The sequence below is a fragment of the Hyaena hyaena genome, unplaced genomic scaffold (assembly GCF_003009895.1).
Source record: "Hyaena hyaena isolate Hyena2069 unplaced genomic scaffold, ASM300989v1 scaffold_151, whole genome shotgun sequence".
Taxonomy (NCBI): domain Eukaryota; kingdom Metazoa; phylum Chordata; class Mammalia; order Carnivora; family Hyaenidae; genus Hyaena; species Hyaena hyaena.
The window spans coordinates 2,400,355-2,419,758 of NW_024080783.1; the positions used below are offsets into that span (position 1 = coordinate 2,400,355).

Sequence of the window (19,404 nt, forward strand, 5' to 3'; positions counted from 1 at the left end):
TTCTGACTCCTTTGCTTTACCAAGAGATGGGAACTGGTAGGGCCCCGAGAGCTCCTGGTAAGAGATTTGCCCCCCTATGGTGACCCCCAAAATCCACAGCTCTATCTAGTGCCTCCCTCCCCTGTGACCCTTCGGGAAGGAAGGAACAGATTTACCCTTCCTGTCAGCTTCTTGGTTTTGCTTTTTCAAAATGACATTTCCGTAGTCTTTTTTTTCCCTTCTGTTTACAAACAAAAAAGCATGTTTATTGGAGACAATTCAACAAATCAGACAGGCAAAAAGAAAATGATCTTGTTTTATAACCTACATTTTCACTTACTATATTCTGAGCATATCCCAGACCACTAAATGTCTCTTCCGCACATCCTTGTTTTGAGTGGCTACAGAAAATTTTATCTGATGGGCATATATACATTAATCAGCCCCTTTGCTGGATACTTAAAAGTTAGTTCCAGTTTTTTCTAGGCAGGTATTCTCATAGGTAAAACATTTCAGGAATTCTCAATTATTTCATTAGGTTAAATTTCTAGGAATGTAATTAATGGGTCAAAGGGCATGCACCTCTTTTAGGGGTTTGATATAAATTGCCAATTTGTATTCCCTCCAGAAGGGTATGAGAGTGCCTATTTTCCCAAACCCTCTGCAGACAGCTTCTCGGTTATTTCTTAGACCACAATGTCTTTAATCACAGATCTCTACTGTGTGCAAGATCTCTGCCAGTAGGTACAACAGAGAATGTGAGTTGGCCGGATTTCTTTCTTCAGCAGGGCCCCTCCCTGCTCTGCTCTCCCTGGGGGGAAGCAGTGAGGTGTCCTTCCTAGCTGCGGGAAAGAGTGAAGAAGTTAATAAGTTAGCGGGGCAAGGCACGGGATTTTGTGAGAAGCCTTACGCACGAAGAAAATGAATGTGCAGCACTGTTTTTTGATGCACAAGCACATTTGGATATTGGACACATTTGCCTTCCAAATGTTCAACTCGATTTACAAAGATGTATTGGAGAGCGTGTACTATATATTCCAGGCTCTGGGGCAGAGAACCCAAAACTCTTTAGGGATAAGCAGATAAGTGCAGAGGGCCCATGAGATGTGGCAGCATAGGGTCAGTGTTAACAGAAGGGATTTCCCGAGGAGATCACACCTCACGAGCACCTCCTCAGCTCAGGATGCCTTCATGTGTGCCGCTGTTATGCGTTGATAGTGGTGTAAGTGCCAGAAATCGTGTTGTTCTTGGTTCCTCCACTCTCTAGCTTGCGTGGCTTTGGGTAAGTTGCCCTCTTTGAGCCTTGTTTCCTCACCTGTAAAAGAGCCATCCCCCTGTTTACCTCATGGTTGCTGTGGAAACTAAGTGTGATAGTGAAGGTCAAGGGTCTGGGAAAGTGCCTGCCATTGTGGGTGCCCCACACAGTGAGGGGAAGCGCTGCTTAGATGGTGCTCTTTCCATTTTGCCAGATACATATGGAACGTTCGGTTTGCACAGGACTGTAACATTTTTCAGGCTCCCTCGTGTTCTATCTCCTTTCATTCATTCTTCCCATAGCTTTGAAGTTCACCAAGGGGGTGGTGGTCTCCCCGTTGTACAAATGAATAGTTACCAAAAAGTGGGAAAGATCAGCTAGTTAATGGTAAAAACAAAACTAGAAGATAGTGCTTACCTTCAGGCTTAAACTAAAACACTTTTCCCCCAAACTACCACATACATTTTTTTTTAAAGGCTATCATCTTGTAATTGTATTACTATCAATATTTTATTACCACGTAACCTTACTGCTCCATTTATTTCTTTTAGCCAGTCACTCTCACACACGTGCAGTATCTTTCCTGAACTGAAAGTTGATTTACTTATTTCTTCTTTCTTTCTTCCTTCCTTCCTTCCTTCCTTCCTTCCTTCCTTCCTTCCTTCCTTCCTTCCTTCCTTCCTTTCTTTCTTTCCTTCCTTCCTTCCTTCCTTCCTTCCTTCCTTCCTTCCTTCCTTCTTTCCTTCTTTCTTTCTTTCTTTCTTTCTTTCTTTCTTTCTTTCTTTCTTTCTTTCCTTTCCTTTCCTTTCCTTTCCTTTCCTTTCCTTTCCTTTTCTTTTCTTTTCTTTTCTTTTCTTTTCTTTTCTTTTCTTTTCTTTCTTTCCCCTTCTTTTTCTTTACTATTTGGCTTTACCCAACCTTTGTGTCGGTCTTCTCAGTAACCCTACCTGGATCCAGAATGCCCCCTTTGCCCTTTGTTACTTTCTGGTGCAGATGGAGTCTTTGTTCCACTTGACCTGAGCACCTTAGGGCAGCCCCTTTCCAAAAGAGCCATTTCTAATTGGCTGTCGGCAGCCTCTCATCACGCAGCCTCAGCTGAGCTAAGACTTGGGGGCCACTTAATGCAAGCCCTTCCTGTGAAACCAAGAGGCCATCACCTCCCTGTGCTGTCGCCAAACAGGACCAGAGTCTGCAGCTGAGTGTGTGGGGTTGAATATAGATAAATAGATCCCTGGAGTTTATTATAATAAAGTCTATACTTTATTATTAGTAAGTACTTCTTTATTATTGAGTGCTCTACATAGGACATTATTGAGTGATAATGTTCTAGACACACTTATGTGGCTTTATCTCCTTTACTCCTCCTAGCTACCATATCCCCATTTTACAGATGAGGAGATTGAGGCTCACAAGTGTTGCGTGTGTTTCTTCCTTAATTCATTATTATCCAGTAAAAGACCACTTTCCTCCATTGGCCACCATTCTCTTTATTTTGCTAAGTTAAAAACATCCAGTTGTCAAGTCTTTTCTCTACAGAATTTAATGAGGACTAAAGGCATGTGTCTTGTTAACCAAAATATGTCTTTGTTTTAGCAATGAAAAAGAATTGGAAATTTCCTTTATTATTTCATTCTTTGTCTTTCTAATTTTTTTATGCTTATTTATTTTTGAGAGAGGAGAGAAATTGCAAGTGCGGGGGGGCGGGGAGCAGAGAGAGAGAGACACAGAACCCAAAGCAGACTCCAGGCTCTGAGCTGTCAGCACAGAGCCCAACATTGAGCTCAAAGTCACAAGCTGTGAGATCATGACCTGAGCCACCCAGGCGCCTTTCTTTATTATATCGTTCCGACTGAGAGTTATTTTTATTTAGTAAAAAACTAATTATTTAAATGGTTTTAAAAAATTTTTTATTTGTACATTTATTCTCTGCCTTGCTCCAATGAAGATCTAAGCAACTTTCATGACTTGAGTAAAACACATGGTCCATGTAGCACAAATCAGCACCATCCACGTCCCAAAGAACCAAAGGAACCATTCCCTGCCTTTTGCACATTGGGGTTTTTCTTTCCTTTATGCTTGGACTTCATTCAACAGAAGTCCAAGTTAAATGTAAATTTCTGAATTTAAAAATATTACTTTGGTTCCTTAAATGTCCTCCAGGTCATAAAATCCTAACTCAGACGTGGGACTCCTCATTCTCTGCCGGAAAGATAAAGGCTAAGAAAGATGGAGTATGAACACCTCATTTTCACAGAGAGTAACATCGTCAGGAAGCAAGTGTGGAGAAAGTGTCCACATTCCCAAATAACAAAGTATGCAAATTAAAACAACAATGAGGTCTAATTTTGCACCTCTTAAATTAGCAATACATTTTTTTAAATGATAAGGCTAACAAGTACCGTGAAACTGATAACTCATCCATTGTTGGTAGTTGGTGTAAATTGGAAAGCAATTTGGGAGAATGAATAAAAAGGCTTAGAATGTATATATCTTTTGACCTAGTAATTTTATTCCTAGGGATTTCTATAAAAGAAGTAATCCAAAAGAAAGAAAAACTGCAATGTTTATCACTATGGTGTTTAGGAAGAAACACACACACACACACACACACACACACACACACACACACACTAGGAATAACCTAAATGCCCAATAATAGTAGAGTGGGTTATGAAGTTATTATATAGCGACTCAGTGAAATATTATGCATCTATTAAAACTATCATTAAAATGACTGGCACCATGGAGATGCTTATAATAAATATAGTAGGAAAAAATAGAATGTAAAATTATGCATGAGCTGTGATTGCAAGTAATTTTTAAATGCATGTGGACAAAGTGAATATATAAAAATGGAAATAGCTGTGTAAGGTAATAGAACAAAAAGACTTTCCCCCCACTGTTATGAATTATTACGTGGCTTTTGATATTTAACGTGTATGATTTGGGTTTCTCTAATCCTTAAAAGTCAAAGAGCCAAGTTACCCTTCTGCTTCCTCCATCGCCCAGAGGAGAAGAGGCTCCGAACATCCCAGAGGGCGTGTTGGGTGGCAGGCCCCTTGGCCGTGGGGCTGGAGGGAGCATCTGCCCGCAGCAGGTGCCACGACCCCAACACCAACCTCTGCTGGCCTCTCTCTGCAGGACATCACTGAGAATGGCTGTGCCCCCACCACGGAAGAGCAGCTGCCAAAGACTGTGCCGTCCCCACTGGTAGAGGCCAAGGACCCCAAGCTCCGAGAGGACCGGAGGCCAATCACAGTCCACTTCGGACAGGTATGTACCCTGGCCTTCAGTTTTTCAGCAGAAGCTATAGCACCACGTCAGACAGGCTTTTCATTGCAGCTCTCGTTGGCAAAATGACTCCGTGGAGTTTTGCCCATCTTTGAATGTTTATTTGGTCACAAGCGTGTTTTGAAGGTGAACTCTCAAAAATTTTAAGACAGCGTGGCTCTGCCCGTAAACTAGCACAGCTCTTGAATGAAGTCATTAAATGCACCTCCCCCACTCCAAGGCGCTTCATTTAAGGTGCCTCCGTTAGCTAAGCATCTCATTAGAACACTTTAGCATCCCGGGCCCTTCTTTGCACCTTCAAATAAAAGGCAACAAGCAAAGCCTTAAAAAAAAAATCAATTAGGAGTTCTTTATTAATGTACTTCCTGAAAATCAATATCGGGAGTGGTGCTTCTCAGAGTAAACACCCACGCTGCCGTTCTAGACACCCGAGCCTTCCGCCAACTATTTTTGATGACCTGAGCATTTGAAAAATTGTCTATTTGCTTGATTTTTCCCCCTTAAGTAAAACATTGTACTCTGTATAGAAACGGAATGTTTAAATCTATTTGCAAGCTGTGGTTATATTTTTAGTTGGGAAAGATGGTACACTCTCCCCTATTTCTATTGAATTGACTCTCCTGATGAGAAAAGTCATAATTATTTGGTTTGTGAAAAATGGCTGTCAGCAAGAGAGGACTGTGACAAGAATTCGCAAGGTTATGTATTTTTAAATCACTTGATTCTTTAGCCGTTTATCAGATGGAGCATGATTAAAATAGCGTTTTCTATTTTATCTTAAATATGATTGCTTTTTCGTCACATAGAGGATGTAGAAACGGACATTTTTAAATGCTCTGTTTTTAACAGACATTTACCAAGTACCTACTGTGTACCAGCATCGAACTATTTAGAAATGAAGAGAATTAATGACATGGTTGCTTTGGGTTATTATTGTAAGGGGAGAGTTGCTGGACACGTAAGAGTCTTCCTCTGTAATCAGTATTTTCGGATAATACGTTCATACATCTTAAACTTGGGGGGTTCACCCCTTTTTCTGGTTTTATACTTAAAAGGGACGTTATAAAAATTGAAATGTACTACAAGAAAGAGGCGTTCTTGGGGGCAGCACTCACTCGATTGAATGCTTATCTTCAGACAGTGTTTGTTGGGTTTGTACCCCTGAAGAGCTGCCTCCTCCGGGGCTCAGGCCCCGTTGGAGACATCTGCACCCCAGTTCCCTGGCGGTGTTTGCTGAAAGCACAGCCCCCGTTGTCGCCAGCGTGGCATTCTAGAGCCAGCTTCCTGCTTTCCTTTGTCCTCATTCCTGCACACACTAACCTTCCCATGAAAAGAGCCCCTCGCTGGAGTTTGAAGCCCATTACAGAGAAAGAGGGGGCGGGGGAGAGGGATTTCATGGTGTTAAACATTCCATTTTTGAAACACAAAAAAGGAGGCCCTATTTGAAATGGAGAAAAACCTTCTTTCCATTTCAGCAAGAAGTAGAGACGCTTTAATGTCATTCCCAGCTAAATGCAGAATAAGAGTGTATGTGTGCGGGTGGGGGATAAACAATTAAAAAAGCCACCCCAAACTCTGTTGAAATAAGAACTGTCTGTGCCTTCACAGGTCTGTAAACTGGAGAGGATGAAAGTGGCTTTTTCTCCCGTTTGTCACTTCCCTCACGTGGCTGCCAGCATTATGCAAGTGTACAGGAAGGCAGGGTTTTTTTTTTTAATGCATGCATGCGGATTAAGGTCAAGCCCCAAGTATCAGCCATGCAGCGGGCTCTCCCTCACAGCTGCAGCCGCAGAGCCTACCCACAGCCGCGAGATGCCTTAATTGAGACGTGCTGTCAAAGTGACAAACACATTTGCATACAGTCTACACTCTATTTATTTTCTCTGGAAAGGTCTACAGTCTGCTGTTGGTTGAACATTCTTAATCAGTTTGCTGTAAGTGAACTGCCAGCTAGCTCGCCGGTGCCGGCCGCTTCTTCATTAGGTGACAGATTAGCTACAGGGGGGATGGGCCAGGGAAAGCCGCAGACCCCTTCCTTTTAACTCTTTCTGGCTTTGCCCCTCCCCCCAGCCCCCTTGCTCGGTGTCCTTCGGTACTTCTCCCCGTTGGGTGGGCCTCCGACTGGGACTGGCGGTGTTTCTAGAGCGCCTACTACTGGCAAGCAGGGGTTTTAGGGACTTTGTCTCCTCAGAGAAAGTCTTTGGAGTTCACTTCAAAAATTTTTGCCCCACCCTCCTACCATCTGTGCTATTCTCTTACTTGCTGTTTTTCTTTAAATAGACTCAGACCTGACGTCCGTACCAGCTTTAGCCTCATCCTGAGCAGTGACGTTGACAGAATCACAGGTCTGACGTACAGTCCAGTTTTCTTCTCTAAGGCATATCAGAAAAACCTCGTGAAGTGTCCATCCCTATTATCACCTGAAGGACTCGTGTGACCCCCAACGGTATACATTCTATTTTTGGGAAACGTGTCACCTGCGCCCTAGCCCTTTGAGGAAGGGATCATTAGCCACATTTTAAGGATCCAGCACTGAAGCCCCAGGCCCCACCTAGGACAGGGCCACTGTGCCCGCACCTAGGATAGGGCCCACTCTGGCTCCCTCACAAGCAGGGATGTCAGCTGTTTGATATGTCTGTTAAAGCACATGTGTCCCAGCACAAGAATTCGTGCAGACGGTGCAGGCTAACCTCCAAAAGAGTCGGCCTTGGGTTTGCATTTCTGTGGGTCTCCCTCTTTAAGGACCTGAGCTTTCCAGCGGGGACAGAGACTGTTGAGATGGTTTTCACATTCAAGGAGCACCTCATAGCCAGCCAGGGGGGCTCAGCGGAGACACTGGACCAGGTGCCCTGGAGCCGGCAGAGGCCTTCGGCGGAGCCCCCAGCCGCAGCTGTGCCGGCGCTGCCGAGGGGGAGAGGAGGTGCTCTCCTGCCTCTCCGCCTCACCGCAGCATCCTCCTCTGAGGCTCTGACCTTCCTTCCATTTATTTATGCGTCTGTCTGTTCATCCATATCTTGAGACCTACCAGGTACAAAAATAATAATAATAAGTTCTTATGGGGCGACTTACTAGGGAGACAGACTAGCAAATGGACAGACCAACCCCAAGTGATGGGAACCGAAGTGAGGGCAGCTCAGGGCACTAGGGCCCCCAGAGGCAACCTCTTCACCCCTAGGACCGCTCCCCACAGTGCCAAGTTGGACCCTATAATTACACATGTGTTGTCAGCAAAGTGACCTCACAAGCCATTGGTTGTTTCCTAGCGCCGACGCACGCACGGCCACTCCGCAGCCCCGGTGAGCTGCGCTGGAGGTTCCAGACGAGCGCAAAGTAAATGGATCTTGAGTTGGCCCTGCATCCTTATCACGTGCGGTTTCTCTTAAAGAGTTCACAAACCTCAGATAACTTGAGATTGCCTGTTCCTACCTTGGAAAGGATTTAAGTTTAGAGAAACTTTAAATACTCCTTCTTCCCCTCCCAAGTTGGGAAGAGTTGAGAAATAAGGCCCAGGAGATAGTCAAATGAGATAAAAATGCCGGCTTTTTTACTGATAAGGCTGAAAGGAGAATACTGTTTTAGACCTGAGGCCAGATGGACTTGCTAAAGCTTCACTTCAGAATCAAAAAGACTGAGCTGCTCTGCCCAGGAGAAGGGGACAATTGCAGTTAGCGCCCAGCAGGGCCTGGGACTAGCTGCTCCGCTGGGGGGGGGGGGGGGGGGGGGGGGGGGGGGGGGGGGGGGGTGGCGCGGTGCAGGGAGCGCAGAGCATGTGCAGTTCTCTCGCACTCCCATGGAAGCACTCTGCCGCCTGGCAGGAGTGAGCAAGGAGGGGTGCAGAGAGAAGCTAAGGGTTCCCCCCCCCGCCATGCTATTCTCTCCTGGAAGGAGGAGTGGACATTTCCTCCTCTCCGTGGCTGTGGAAGGGTGAAGAAGTCACATCTTTCACTCACCCGTCAGCCAGAGCACCTTGCCTTGACCCCTTCTTTGGAGAAATCAGCAGAGGTAGCACCCCTCTGGAAACTGCTTTGCTCCCTGCATCTAATAAGGTGGACTGGCCACTAGGTGTTCTCACATCTGTGCTGGTAAGGAAGAAAGCACAATACCTGTTGTACCAGCGGGGAAACAGGCTAGGGAGACGCGTGCCTGTATTAGTAGCTAATTCACGCTGGACAGCCAATGGCAGCACCTCTGTTTCTCGACCCCCCACCCTGGCTAGGGGGACCCGACTGACTGTAGAGCCCAGTGACTGGGCTCTAGTCCCGCTTGCATGCTGGTCATGCTGTGCATCTCAGGAAGTAGGACAGGGCCCCCCCCAAAACATCATGGTAAACCCACTCCAGGGCCCTGTTCATGTTTTCCCTCCCAACTACATGATCGCCTCACTTCCAACTTGGTAGATTCCAGAAAGCACATTGCAAGGTGCCTCTGTCCTCCCACTTGAGCAGAGGCTTCTAAATCTCTTTAACATAAAAGTTTGAAAAGCTGGTTAAACCAAAGCCCACACTGAGCACTATCATGTCTTCCAGAGATCTGAGACAGAGTGGTTTGGATGCACCCCCAGGAGCGAATCTTGGAATATGGTTGCCTGCTTGTCTGTGCATATGGAGAGCTCTGGCTTGACAAGCATGAGCTGGGCCATTTAGTGCCAGTCTCGCACTAGGCTGGAAAAGCTGCCCAGCCCGTAAATGCCTCCTCAGCACCGTTGGCTCTGAGTGCCCTGAGAAATCCCTTCTGCCCCGTTGAGCTTGGGAGTCACACACGACTCCCTTCATTTTAGCCATTGCCTCCCAACCACCTCCAACAGATGTTCCCGTGTTCCCCAGACACCTCAAACCACACGCCTCCGGTCTGAACACACGCTCCCCCCCAAACTCACTCCTTGGCCCCCATCTCCACCTTAGTGAATGGCGCCACTCTCGCTCCAGAAGCCTGGGTCCACTCACCCTCTCCTCGGAGCCTCTCCCTTCCGCCGCCTGGACACTGCTCAGTCCCCCTCCTTTCCGTGGCCTCCGTCACAGCTTTGACTCGAGCTGTGTTATCACTCAGATGGACTGTTCCACCATCTTCTGACTGGCCTCTGGCCTCCAGACTTACCCCCACATGGCCTTGCAGGGCCCACCTGAGGCGTGTCCAAGTGGCCTTGTCACCTCCCTGCTCCTCCCCATCCCCGAACAGTCCCTCTTCTTCCTTGGCTTGACACATGAGGTCCTTCATGGTCTACCTGTCCGCCCTCAGAGCAGGACCCTTTTGTAAATCCTCTCCTCGGAAGAGTTAGCTGCTCCTGTCGCTATGCTACCCTAGAACTTGGCACACGTGGTGCATCTCGCACAGCCTTGTAATTATTTCTTTGATCCTCGTCCTCCCCTGTGAGAATGTGAGCCTCTGGAAAGTCGACCACAAGACCTGGCACCGAACTGGCAGGTTTTATTATTGATGTGGATTTTTAAATTGATTAATAATTGGTTGATTATTGTTTAAGTACTTGCGGTGTGTCCGGCCCGCCATTTGGTTTTATTGCAGTTGCTATGCTTATAATTCTGTTCATGTGAAGAAGAAAAATGAATATTCCATTAGTGGCCAAAAACTACTTCCAAATCACTTTCCATAAATGAGGGGTTTATTTCCAAGTAGAAACAGCTTTGTATTATAGGAATTTAGATCCTCTTATTTGGTGTTTTTATGAACTCCCAAGGTCTAGTCCTGTATGCGTTGGGAAAGGAAGGGAGGGGAAAGAGGTGGAAGAATGGGGTACCCCCTGTTCCCAGGGTGGGTTCAGCTAGGGAGGAGGGGAGCCAGGGAGAGAGCGGTCAAGGGAAGGAAAAGTCTGGCATCCCTTGAATTATATAAAGCAGAGATTTTTGTCTTTAAAGAGACTAAACTACATGACCAAATGCAAAGGAAGAACTCAACTTGGATTATGGTAGGTTTTTTTTTTTAAGCTTTAAAGACCTTCTTGGGGAAGTTGGCAGATTTGAAGATGGACTAGGATGTTGGTTGATATAATGGAATTATTGTTAATATCATGGTCTGTGGGGAGGGGGGTGGTATTTGTATTCCTAGGAGATGCACACTGAAACATGTAAGGGCAAAGTACCATGATGTCTAAAACTTGCTCTCAAGTGGCCTGGTCACAATATTACACACACGTATATATGATCCATTCACAGAGACAGAAAAAGCAAAGACAGCCCCCACCCCCCCCCAAAAATGTAACTACTGAAAAGGCAGATGCTGATCGGTTGCTGGGGGACAAGGTGGTAGAGAGCACAAAGCACAGATTTTAGCATCCAGCAGCTCTGGAATTAAATTTCAGTTGTTACTAGCTAATCTCAGTGAAATCAGTTTCCCTATCTTGGGAGTGAGATGGTAGTACCCATGTCACACTTTGCAGTAAGGATTTAGTGAGATATTGTCTGTCCAGCTGAGTGCTCCACATAGGCCCTCAGTAAATATGGGTATTTCTCCAGTGGGGAAAGCAGAGCCAGCTGTCAGTCACTCACTGACGCGGCCCCCCAGCCAGCCTGGCTGCCCAGCATGCGACCATCGTGGCTCTCAGGACCCACCTGCTCAACGGCAGCCCTCCTGCCTGTGCGCCACTGGTGACTGACCTGCATCCCCACAGCCCGTGGTAGGAAAGCCAACACCTCAACTGGGCAGGGGTTGCCTCATGGAAGACAGGGTGAGGGGCTGGCGGCATGGCCAGGAGATGGCTCCGGAAGGAGCAGATGTCACTCGTGACTAGGACAACAGGCACAAGAGGCCACGGGGCAGGTTGGAACACCAGATGGAAGGGAGCTGGCCTGCATCATTGTGGTACGGGGTCCAAAGTCGTTTTCGTGGTCTGACTCGTCAGCCATGTTTTCACAGTCCACAAAGCAGAGTCCCTGTTGTTTCTAAATCCTGGTTCCCCTTTTCCATCGCCCCTCTTTTCTGCCCTCTCAGCCGTGTCTGTGCGTGAGAAGGTGGGTGCTACTGTGGTGGTCCCCCACTCCACCCCCTCTCGCTCCAGTCTGGCTTTTGGTGCCTGCCACAGCGTGACCACGGCCTGCTCCACCTTCAGTCGTGGTGGGGTGGCTGTCCAAAGTTGTTTGGACCCATTCAATGCCATTCCAAAAGCAGCGAGGTCCCTGATTGCTGGCGGGTTTGTCAGGTCCGCCTGGCGAGGGTGGCTAGTAGGCCCGTCTTTCCACGCAGACTCACTTTTTCAGAGCCCAGGCTAGCCCAGAGACAGCTTTCCAATGGAAGGTTAACAAGGCCAGGGATTGTTCCTTTGAACACACATGTTCGATATGAGAGGGGAAACTTGCCAATCAAAGAGAGGACTCAGATTCTGGAAATTCATAACAAGTGGAAAACTCAGGAGAATTCTGATTAGGCCTTCTCAGATGCTATTCCTCTCATCACCGGCAGCTTGAGAAGGCCAGAGGGTTCAGCACTGGGAAGTGCCAGCAGCCAGGAGAAGCTCCAGCTTCAGACAGCAGTGGGCTGGCTAAGCTACAGCACCTAGTCTCCATTCAGCACAGGGGAAGAGTGGCAGGACCGGGGGCCAGAGTCAGCTCCCTCCCTGACCACACACCTTCCAGAACTGTGGAGCAATTTGCCAGTAGTTTGAGCACCTACTGTATGCTAGGCATTGGATGGTGTCAGGGCAGGCGTGGGAGAGGCGGGAGGATGAATTGATCATCTTGAGCCAGGTACCGAGTGTAGACCTGGAGAACTGTGTTCCAACCGCAAGTACGGTGCTCTGCAGCTCCCACAAGTTAGCCCACCTACTCCTGTCAGCCTGGGAGGTGGGGGTCTCAGGTACTATCTCCCCTTGCAGAGAGGAAAACGGGCCAGACATAGAGGGAGTGGAGACTTAGCCAAGGTGTACAGCTTAGAAGCAACAGTCAGGATTCAGAGCCATGTCACTATGACTAGAGCTTGGGTTTGTACCACAGCTCTGTGCGAAGAAAACGGCATCTTTGTTCTGGCGCCCCTGTATCTGCTGCTAAACCCTACCTGTTTCATGAGCTTCTCTCACTGCAGTGTCCCAGTCAGTCTGTGGCCTCCCCCAAAGCTGCCCTCCCCAGTTCTACCAGGACGTCAGCCCACCGTGCCCACACAGCCCTCTACTTCTGGGGTCACATGTTGCTCTCCTCAACTGGTCTGTGAGGCATAGGGGCATCAGCAAACATGAAGCAATGAGCTAGGCGGGCCCTTTGGCCCTCCACAATGTGGGCCCCTCCCCAGGGTTTCCCTCCCCCATCACCGACTCACCTGGTGGTCAGAGAACTTACCCAGCCTTCAGAGCTCTGCCAGAGTCACCCCCTCACAAGCTTCCCCTGAGCCTCCTGGGCTGGAAGTACCTCCTTCATCCACATCAGGCCAGTGCGTCTCCCCCTGCAAGGCTTTGCTAAGTGCCCCCCAACCTGGACAGAGTCCCGTCCTTTTCTCTTGTCCCCAGCACACAGTTTGTACTCATGCTCTCCACTGCTCTTCCTGGGTGTCTGCTCCAGGCCACATGGCATGCTGGGTGCGGGAGGAGCCCCTTGGTGACCCAGCTCCTGCCTTGTCCGCTGCCAGGAGTGTCCCTCCTCCTCTGTTCCTCTGACAAAAGCCTATCAGCCTTTCAGGGCCCACCTCAAGCACCTCTTCCCTGAGAAGCCCTCCCTGACTCCTCCAAGCAGAGCTCTTTCCCCCCCTCCACCCCCCCGGATTCACACCATCCTCATGCCTGACACTCTTTCCCGATACGGGGCCACATCCGCTTCAGCTCTGTGACCTCAGCAGCCTCACAGGGCCTGGCACAGATGACTTGTCCAGGCAGTTTGGGGGAATGACCAAGTGGTGAGTGAGTGAATACGTGAAGGGCGGCGAATCACAGGGAGAGGTGGGAGTAGCTCAGTTCGGCAGAGCAGGAGAAACCACAGACGGGTGGCTGGTATTCTCCAGGGCCTGTGCTCCCTTCTAAGCCCCCGTGTGCGGTGCCGTGTGCGAGCGACAGCCCCCCCCCCCCGCCCCCCGTCCCCGAGTCTGTGCGCGCTCGGCAGCGTGACAGCGGGGCCTCTTTGCCAGAGGACTGACCAGAGCCTAAAAACAGCATTTCTTTCAAGGTCTGAGCTAGAGCAGCTCCGAATCCAGCTCCCTGCCAGGGAGCTATTGAGCCCAGCAGGACAAGAACAGGAAATCTGATTCAGCGAGACCAGAGGAGGTATTTTCTCAGATTAGAATTCTCTGTGCCAAAGGTGGGGAGTTTATCACAGTAGGGAAGGGGAAATAGAACATAAAATATTGAAAATAAATTATTTCCCATAAGTGAGATCCTCTGGGAGAATGGACTCGGTGTCAGGGGCCACGCGGGAGTCCCCGCCCCATGGCCACAAGCGTGCTGTGCCAGGAATCGCCTGTCATGTTGTCGCCCATCAATCCCTAAGCATATCTGGGAACGCGGTAAATTATTAACCTGGCCATGCTGAGAGGGAAGGGATGACGGACTGAGCGAGCGATGGCACCATAAGGAGGGGTCGGGTGGACTGGGTTGGTTTTCATTATGACATGGACCTACTCTGTGGGATCCAGGCCTCTCATGGGCAAATCGCCTCTCTTAATCTCCTCAACAACACTTAGAAGATCGATACAGTTAGTATTCTCTCCAGAAAACCAGTGCCCAGAGAGGTTAAGCGACTTGCCCAAGGTCACACAGTAAGTGGCAGAGCAAGAATTCCACACGAGGTCTATCTAATGCTGGAGACCAGGCTCTCCCCTCACTCTGCCCCTCTCATCAAACCCTCGTCGTCATTTCCACCTGCTTCTGGAGGCATCTGGTCGGAGCCGCCGGTGGTACGGGGCCTGCTTAGACTGCAGTAGTGTGGATAGGATGGCCCTGGAGGTCAAGGTCACTTTGTTCTGTCTCTACATCACTCCTGACTAGAGCTGATGGCTGCTGCCTGGATGTGGGACCTGGCTCTCTCCTCAGAATAAACCTACAGAGTCCCAGATCCCTTTACACCGTGGAGTGAGGAGAGTACGAGGAACTGTGGCGCTGCCCTTCTGAAGGCCTGGGTGCTGGGCAGGGTGCTCAGCCGGTGCTTGCCTCGTCTCACATCATCTCACCCAGACTGATGCAGTGGCGTCTAGACTGCTCCACTCTTTAGCAGGGTCAAGGGCCTTGGTACAACGGATCCAGACCCAGAGCCCCAGCTGCCTCTCCCTTTATCTCCAGCCCCCCTGACCCTGGGGCAGCTCGGCAACAAAGGCTCCATGCCAGCCTCCTGCACATTTGATCCAGGACCGCACTGACCACGTCCCTCATTTAGGTTATTTGCCAGGTTAGTTTTGTGGCCAGTCAGCTTAGTTCCACGTCTTCTGGAATATTGCGGCGTATTTGTTTGTTGATACCGCAGGGAATTTTAAAATGTAATAAAAGTACGAAAACAGAATATGTAAAAGGGACTTCTCCCAAGGGATCATTGATTATATCCCACTTGAAATGCAAAGTGTGGTAGGGGATTAACATTGCCTGGGAGCCGCTGAAACAATTTCTGAGGTGTTGCCATCCTTCAGCCGTATGGCTCCGTGGTTACAGCTACATCCTGGTCCTCCCTGGGAGGCCCGGGGCCCAGACTCCCTCTAGGTGGATCCCTGTTGGCACTCTCTCTCTAGAGAAGACCATAAAATGGTTGCAGAGAGATTATAGGTGGGCTCTTGGCAAGATGGTGCCTCGAGGCCAGGCGGAGTAGCGCAGCAGTCAGCCGAAGGCCAGGAGACTGTCACTGCCCAGGTAGCTAACCCAGGCATTGTTCTTCCTACGGGTGGGGGAGGTGGGGTGGGAGGGAAGCTTCTGCCCCAGGGCTTCTCCCAGACACCCTCAGTTGCCCAAGCCCTGATAACCAGCTCAGAATTCTTCCTCTGCCACCCTCCAATCTTTGGGAGTAAAAATCCTGAAGCCTTGGAGTTTTTTTTGCCAGGCAGAACTCTCAGTTATTCTTTTATGTCCTCATTAATTCCTTCCTTCACTTATCCAACATATAATGAGGCATATCGGCCGCAAGCCCTGTCCAAGGCCCCAGAGTCACAGAGGAATAAGATGTGGTCCTGCCTTCATGGCACTCATGGTCTCAGCAAATCATATGGAGAGAGAAGTGCTAATGGACGTAAGTGTACTGGCTGGAGAAGGGCCCTACGATGTTTGAGGGAACCAGGGCAGGCTTCTCAGAAGAGGTAACATTTCTGCTGCATCTTAAAAGATAAGTTGTATATTGGGGCACCTGGGTGGCTCAGTCAGTTAAGCATCTGACTTCAACTCAAGTCATGATCTCAGGCTCTGTGCTGACAGCTCAGAGCCTGGAGCCTGCTTGGGATTCTGTGTCTCCCTCTCTGCCCATCTCCCACTCATGCTCCGTTTCTCTCTCTCTCAAAAATAAATAAACACTAAAAGAATTTTTTTAAAAACATAAGTTGTATATTAGGTGGAGCCGTAACAGGGCATTCCAGAGACACAGAGTGACCTATGTAAAGGACAGGAGAAGCTTACTCTTCTGAGAAGAGGAGGGCTAACGTGGGGAAGCAGGAGTCCAGGAAGCAGTTGGCAGGGCCGAGAGCCAAACTGCAGAGGTGGGCAGTGCCCAGGTCTCAGGGGAGCTTGAAACGTGTCTTGTGGGCATCAGGGGGCCGGTGAGGATTATATTGGAGGGAGTGGCATCCGGGAACATTCTGAGCCACGTGGGAAGGGGTGGAGGTGGGTGAAGCAGGGAGGCTGCTAATGAGGCCACTAACTCACAGTCAGGAGCTAGTGGGAGTCTGACCTCGGACCCCGTTTACGGGGCTGAAGGGGAGGGAAAGGGTTGAGGGAGATCCGGGAGACAGAACCTGGGGGTCTGCTGGCTGCCCTCCGCGGGAGCTACTGACATTCACCTTAGAATGACACAGGTTGGACACAGGCTGCACTCCCCTTCCTCCTGCCAACGTGCTGTAATGAGATTGGAGGCACAGCCCACGACAGCGGGAGTACCTGTTGGGGTATGCAGGCCCAGTGGACATCTCCCTCTGTACCCCAGCAGGATAAGTTCTGCCAAGGGACAGAACGGCCAGCTTGGGCCAAATAGGGTCCAGTGACCTTCACCCTCTCTGTCCCGCTTTTGCCCCAAGGCTGCCTACCAACGGCCTTCCTTTTTGCACTCTCTCTGGGGCCTGTTACCCGTAGCTTCTTCCAGCCCCTCCCCCATCCCAGGGTGTGGAGTGTTACGGCTCCTGCTCCCTGGGTTCCCAGCTCTCCGCTGTCCCAGGTCATCTCTGCCAAGGATGATGGACGGTATTATGCTACACTTTACGGGCAGCCCCTTAAAATGCAAGCCTGTGCCCATGATGGATGGAGAACATCCGGTTGTTTAGCCGACCACTTAAGGTTTGTTGCAAACCTGCAAGGACCACGCACCGGCACCTTGTTAGGCCTGTTGCGACAAGGACCCCATAAATAAAGAGCAGAGCGTGCCTTGGTGCGGCAGGGCTGGAGTATGGAAATAGAGGCACTGCATAAATAATACATATTTACAAAATAAATATATCAGGATGTTAGCATATGCAGCCGTAATCAAATCACCTAGCGTAACAACCCGAAAAGCTCCGAGGGTCGGCCACGTGATTGGCTCCCATCCATCAGCGTGTATCAGCCTTGGAGATGACCGCCAGAGGGAGGGGGTCCTCCTGCCCGCTGACCTTGAGGCCTTTGCATTGAAGCAAGTGGTGAGATTGCAGGTGGGCATCGCGGCACACAGCTCTCCTGCCACAGTTTGAAACCTGCCGCAGCCGTGTGTTCCTACAGATGTCCGAAGGTCTGCCACCAAACAGAAGGCTGATTAGCACCAAGTTGCAGGATGTAATGGGTTGTGCCTACAGGAAGATGGCTGGGGGTGGGGGGAAGGAGGGACGGATTTTCAAACCGTGCAGATCTGCCTCGGCTTAGGAAGAGAACCCAGTGGGTCGACTTTCCAGGTGATTCTTACCAGAGGCCTGTAACTTTCAGCCTTTTCACCCTGAAGGTGGGCTGGGCTTGTCAGAAAGTCAGCTTCCCGGTCTCTGCTGCCCCTTTCTGAGCCATGAACCCCACTGGGCATCTGGCTCCAGCATCTGGAGCCCGGAAGAAGCAGCCGACAGAATGGCCACTGAAGCAGGCGCCCCTCCCCTCGCTCGTCATGGCACAATGCTGGATTTCAGTATTTTAAATGAAAAATATATGCAGTTAGCTGTGCGCTGACAATGTCCTTGAGGATTTGACAGTGAGATTTTCCAGCAGTTGGTCTTCGTTAGGATCCTGGCGGTGTTTAATAAGGCAGTCGAACTGCTGGCACCTTGGGTTCCTGTTTGTTCTCCGAGGGCTCTGGGGCTGCTGCGGTAAGCACATCGACCAGAGCTGATCATTACAAGGGCGTACGCCACCATGAATAAAAATGTCACACGTTTTCCCATCTCACAGCGGTACAAAATGTCAGTCCTGTCAAACACACATTGCAGGGAGCTGTGTGCAGTCCGTACAAATTGGAGAGCCGCATATCCCCCCAGCCTTCTGATATTCTTCATTTGAAGCTGAAGAAAAACAGTTGTTAACCTATTAGCTAGGATTTTAAACTCTGCTGAGGCGGTGGAGGGGTAGACTTTGACACAGATAGAAATGTATTCCAGGGTCCAGGAATTTTAAAACCAGGTTCTCCATCCATTTGTTACGAGGGAAGAAAAAAAAAAACCCTCTGTCTCGCGAACCTGTCTTTCTTTAACAGACACACTGGGGAAATTTGGGATGTTTCACATCTAAGCATCCTATTGCATCTCACTTTTGCATTCCACTCAAAAAGTCTCCTGCTTTTTGGGATGGCCCTGGGGCTCAACCTGTTGGGCCAGGATACCTCTAGGTTGGGAGTTTTTCCTGATCAAAAGCATGCCGGAAATGCCGCCAGCTGTATGGACCCAGCGGCTGGGGTCCGGGGACAATGACTAACTAGTTGGTCTGGGTTAGTCAAATGCTGGGCAGTGGCCTCCCTGATCACTTGGTGCCCATTCCACAGTACTTGGGCAAGCAAGTACTTTGCACTTAACCGTGTACAGGCCTTGTGCCCAGAGCCGGGGATCTAAGTGTAAACTGGACGCAGTGCCACTTTTGAGAACCCCCCCCCCCCCCCCCCCCCCCCCCCCCCCCCCCCCCCCCCCCCCCCCCCCCGCCGTCATCATCAAGGAAAGGGACAGAAGAAAGAAGCCTAACCCTGAGGGCCCAGGAAGAGAGAGGTGGCTTCCAGGGAAGGGGCAGAGGCCTGAGGGATGAGAAGGACCCATCGGGTAGGCAACAGCAAGAAGGGCACACAGGACCAGCACATGACCATGAGGAGGGGGCAGGAGGGACAGGGCGCGGTCTGTGATGGGCTGGACAGAAGGGGCTGCTCGTTGCGGGGTAGGTCAAGGGGCAGGTGGGGGCAGGGCCGGCCTTGAATAGCCTGTCAGGGACGGTCTGTGGGGCTGTGCCCAGCTCCCTGGGCTGCAGGTGGGCAGTGAGGGCAGTGGAGAGAGTGTCATGCCCAGTGCGGCTCTGTGTTCAGGGGATGCCATGCAGTTCTGTCTGTACAACTGCAAAATCAGGAGAAGATTTTTATTTTAATTTGCTAGTGGCGTACTGCTTGGGGTGGACATCATTCTGGAGATGATAAATTAGCCTCGGTTTTGCTGAGCTGGCCCTGGCCCTTAAATGCACTGAGCACACCATCACCGAGTCAGGACACAGGCCTGGTGAAATGCAGGTGGCTGCAGAGATGAACGCTTCTGTGTGGTCAGAACAGACGTAGCAGAACAAAAAGCTCAAGGGATAGTGTGGGAGATCTCCCACGAGAGAGGGGAGCACACTTGGCCTTGAGGGG

At 49.8% G+C, this 19,404-nt stretch overlaps 1 protein-coding gene across 10 annotated transcripts in view; it reads left to right on the forward strand.

The window, feature by feature from the left end:
- Positions 1–19,404, forward strand: part of DENND1A (DENN domain containing 1A) — a 500,247-nt gene that overhangs the window by 444,512 nt on the left and 36,331 nt on the right. For all 10 annotated transcript variants that reach the window (XM_039239000.1, XM_039238996.1, XM_039239002.1 and 7 more), the window contains one exon: positions 4,376–4,507. In XM_039239000.1, coding sequence (XP_039094931.1) covers positions 4,376–4,507 — 132 coding nt within the window. The remainder of the gene's footprint in view (positions 1–4,375; positions 4,508–19,404) is intronic.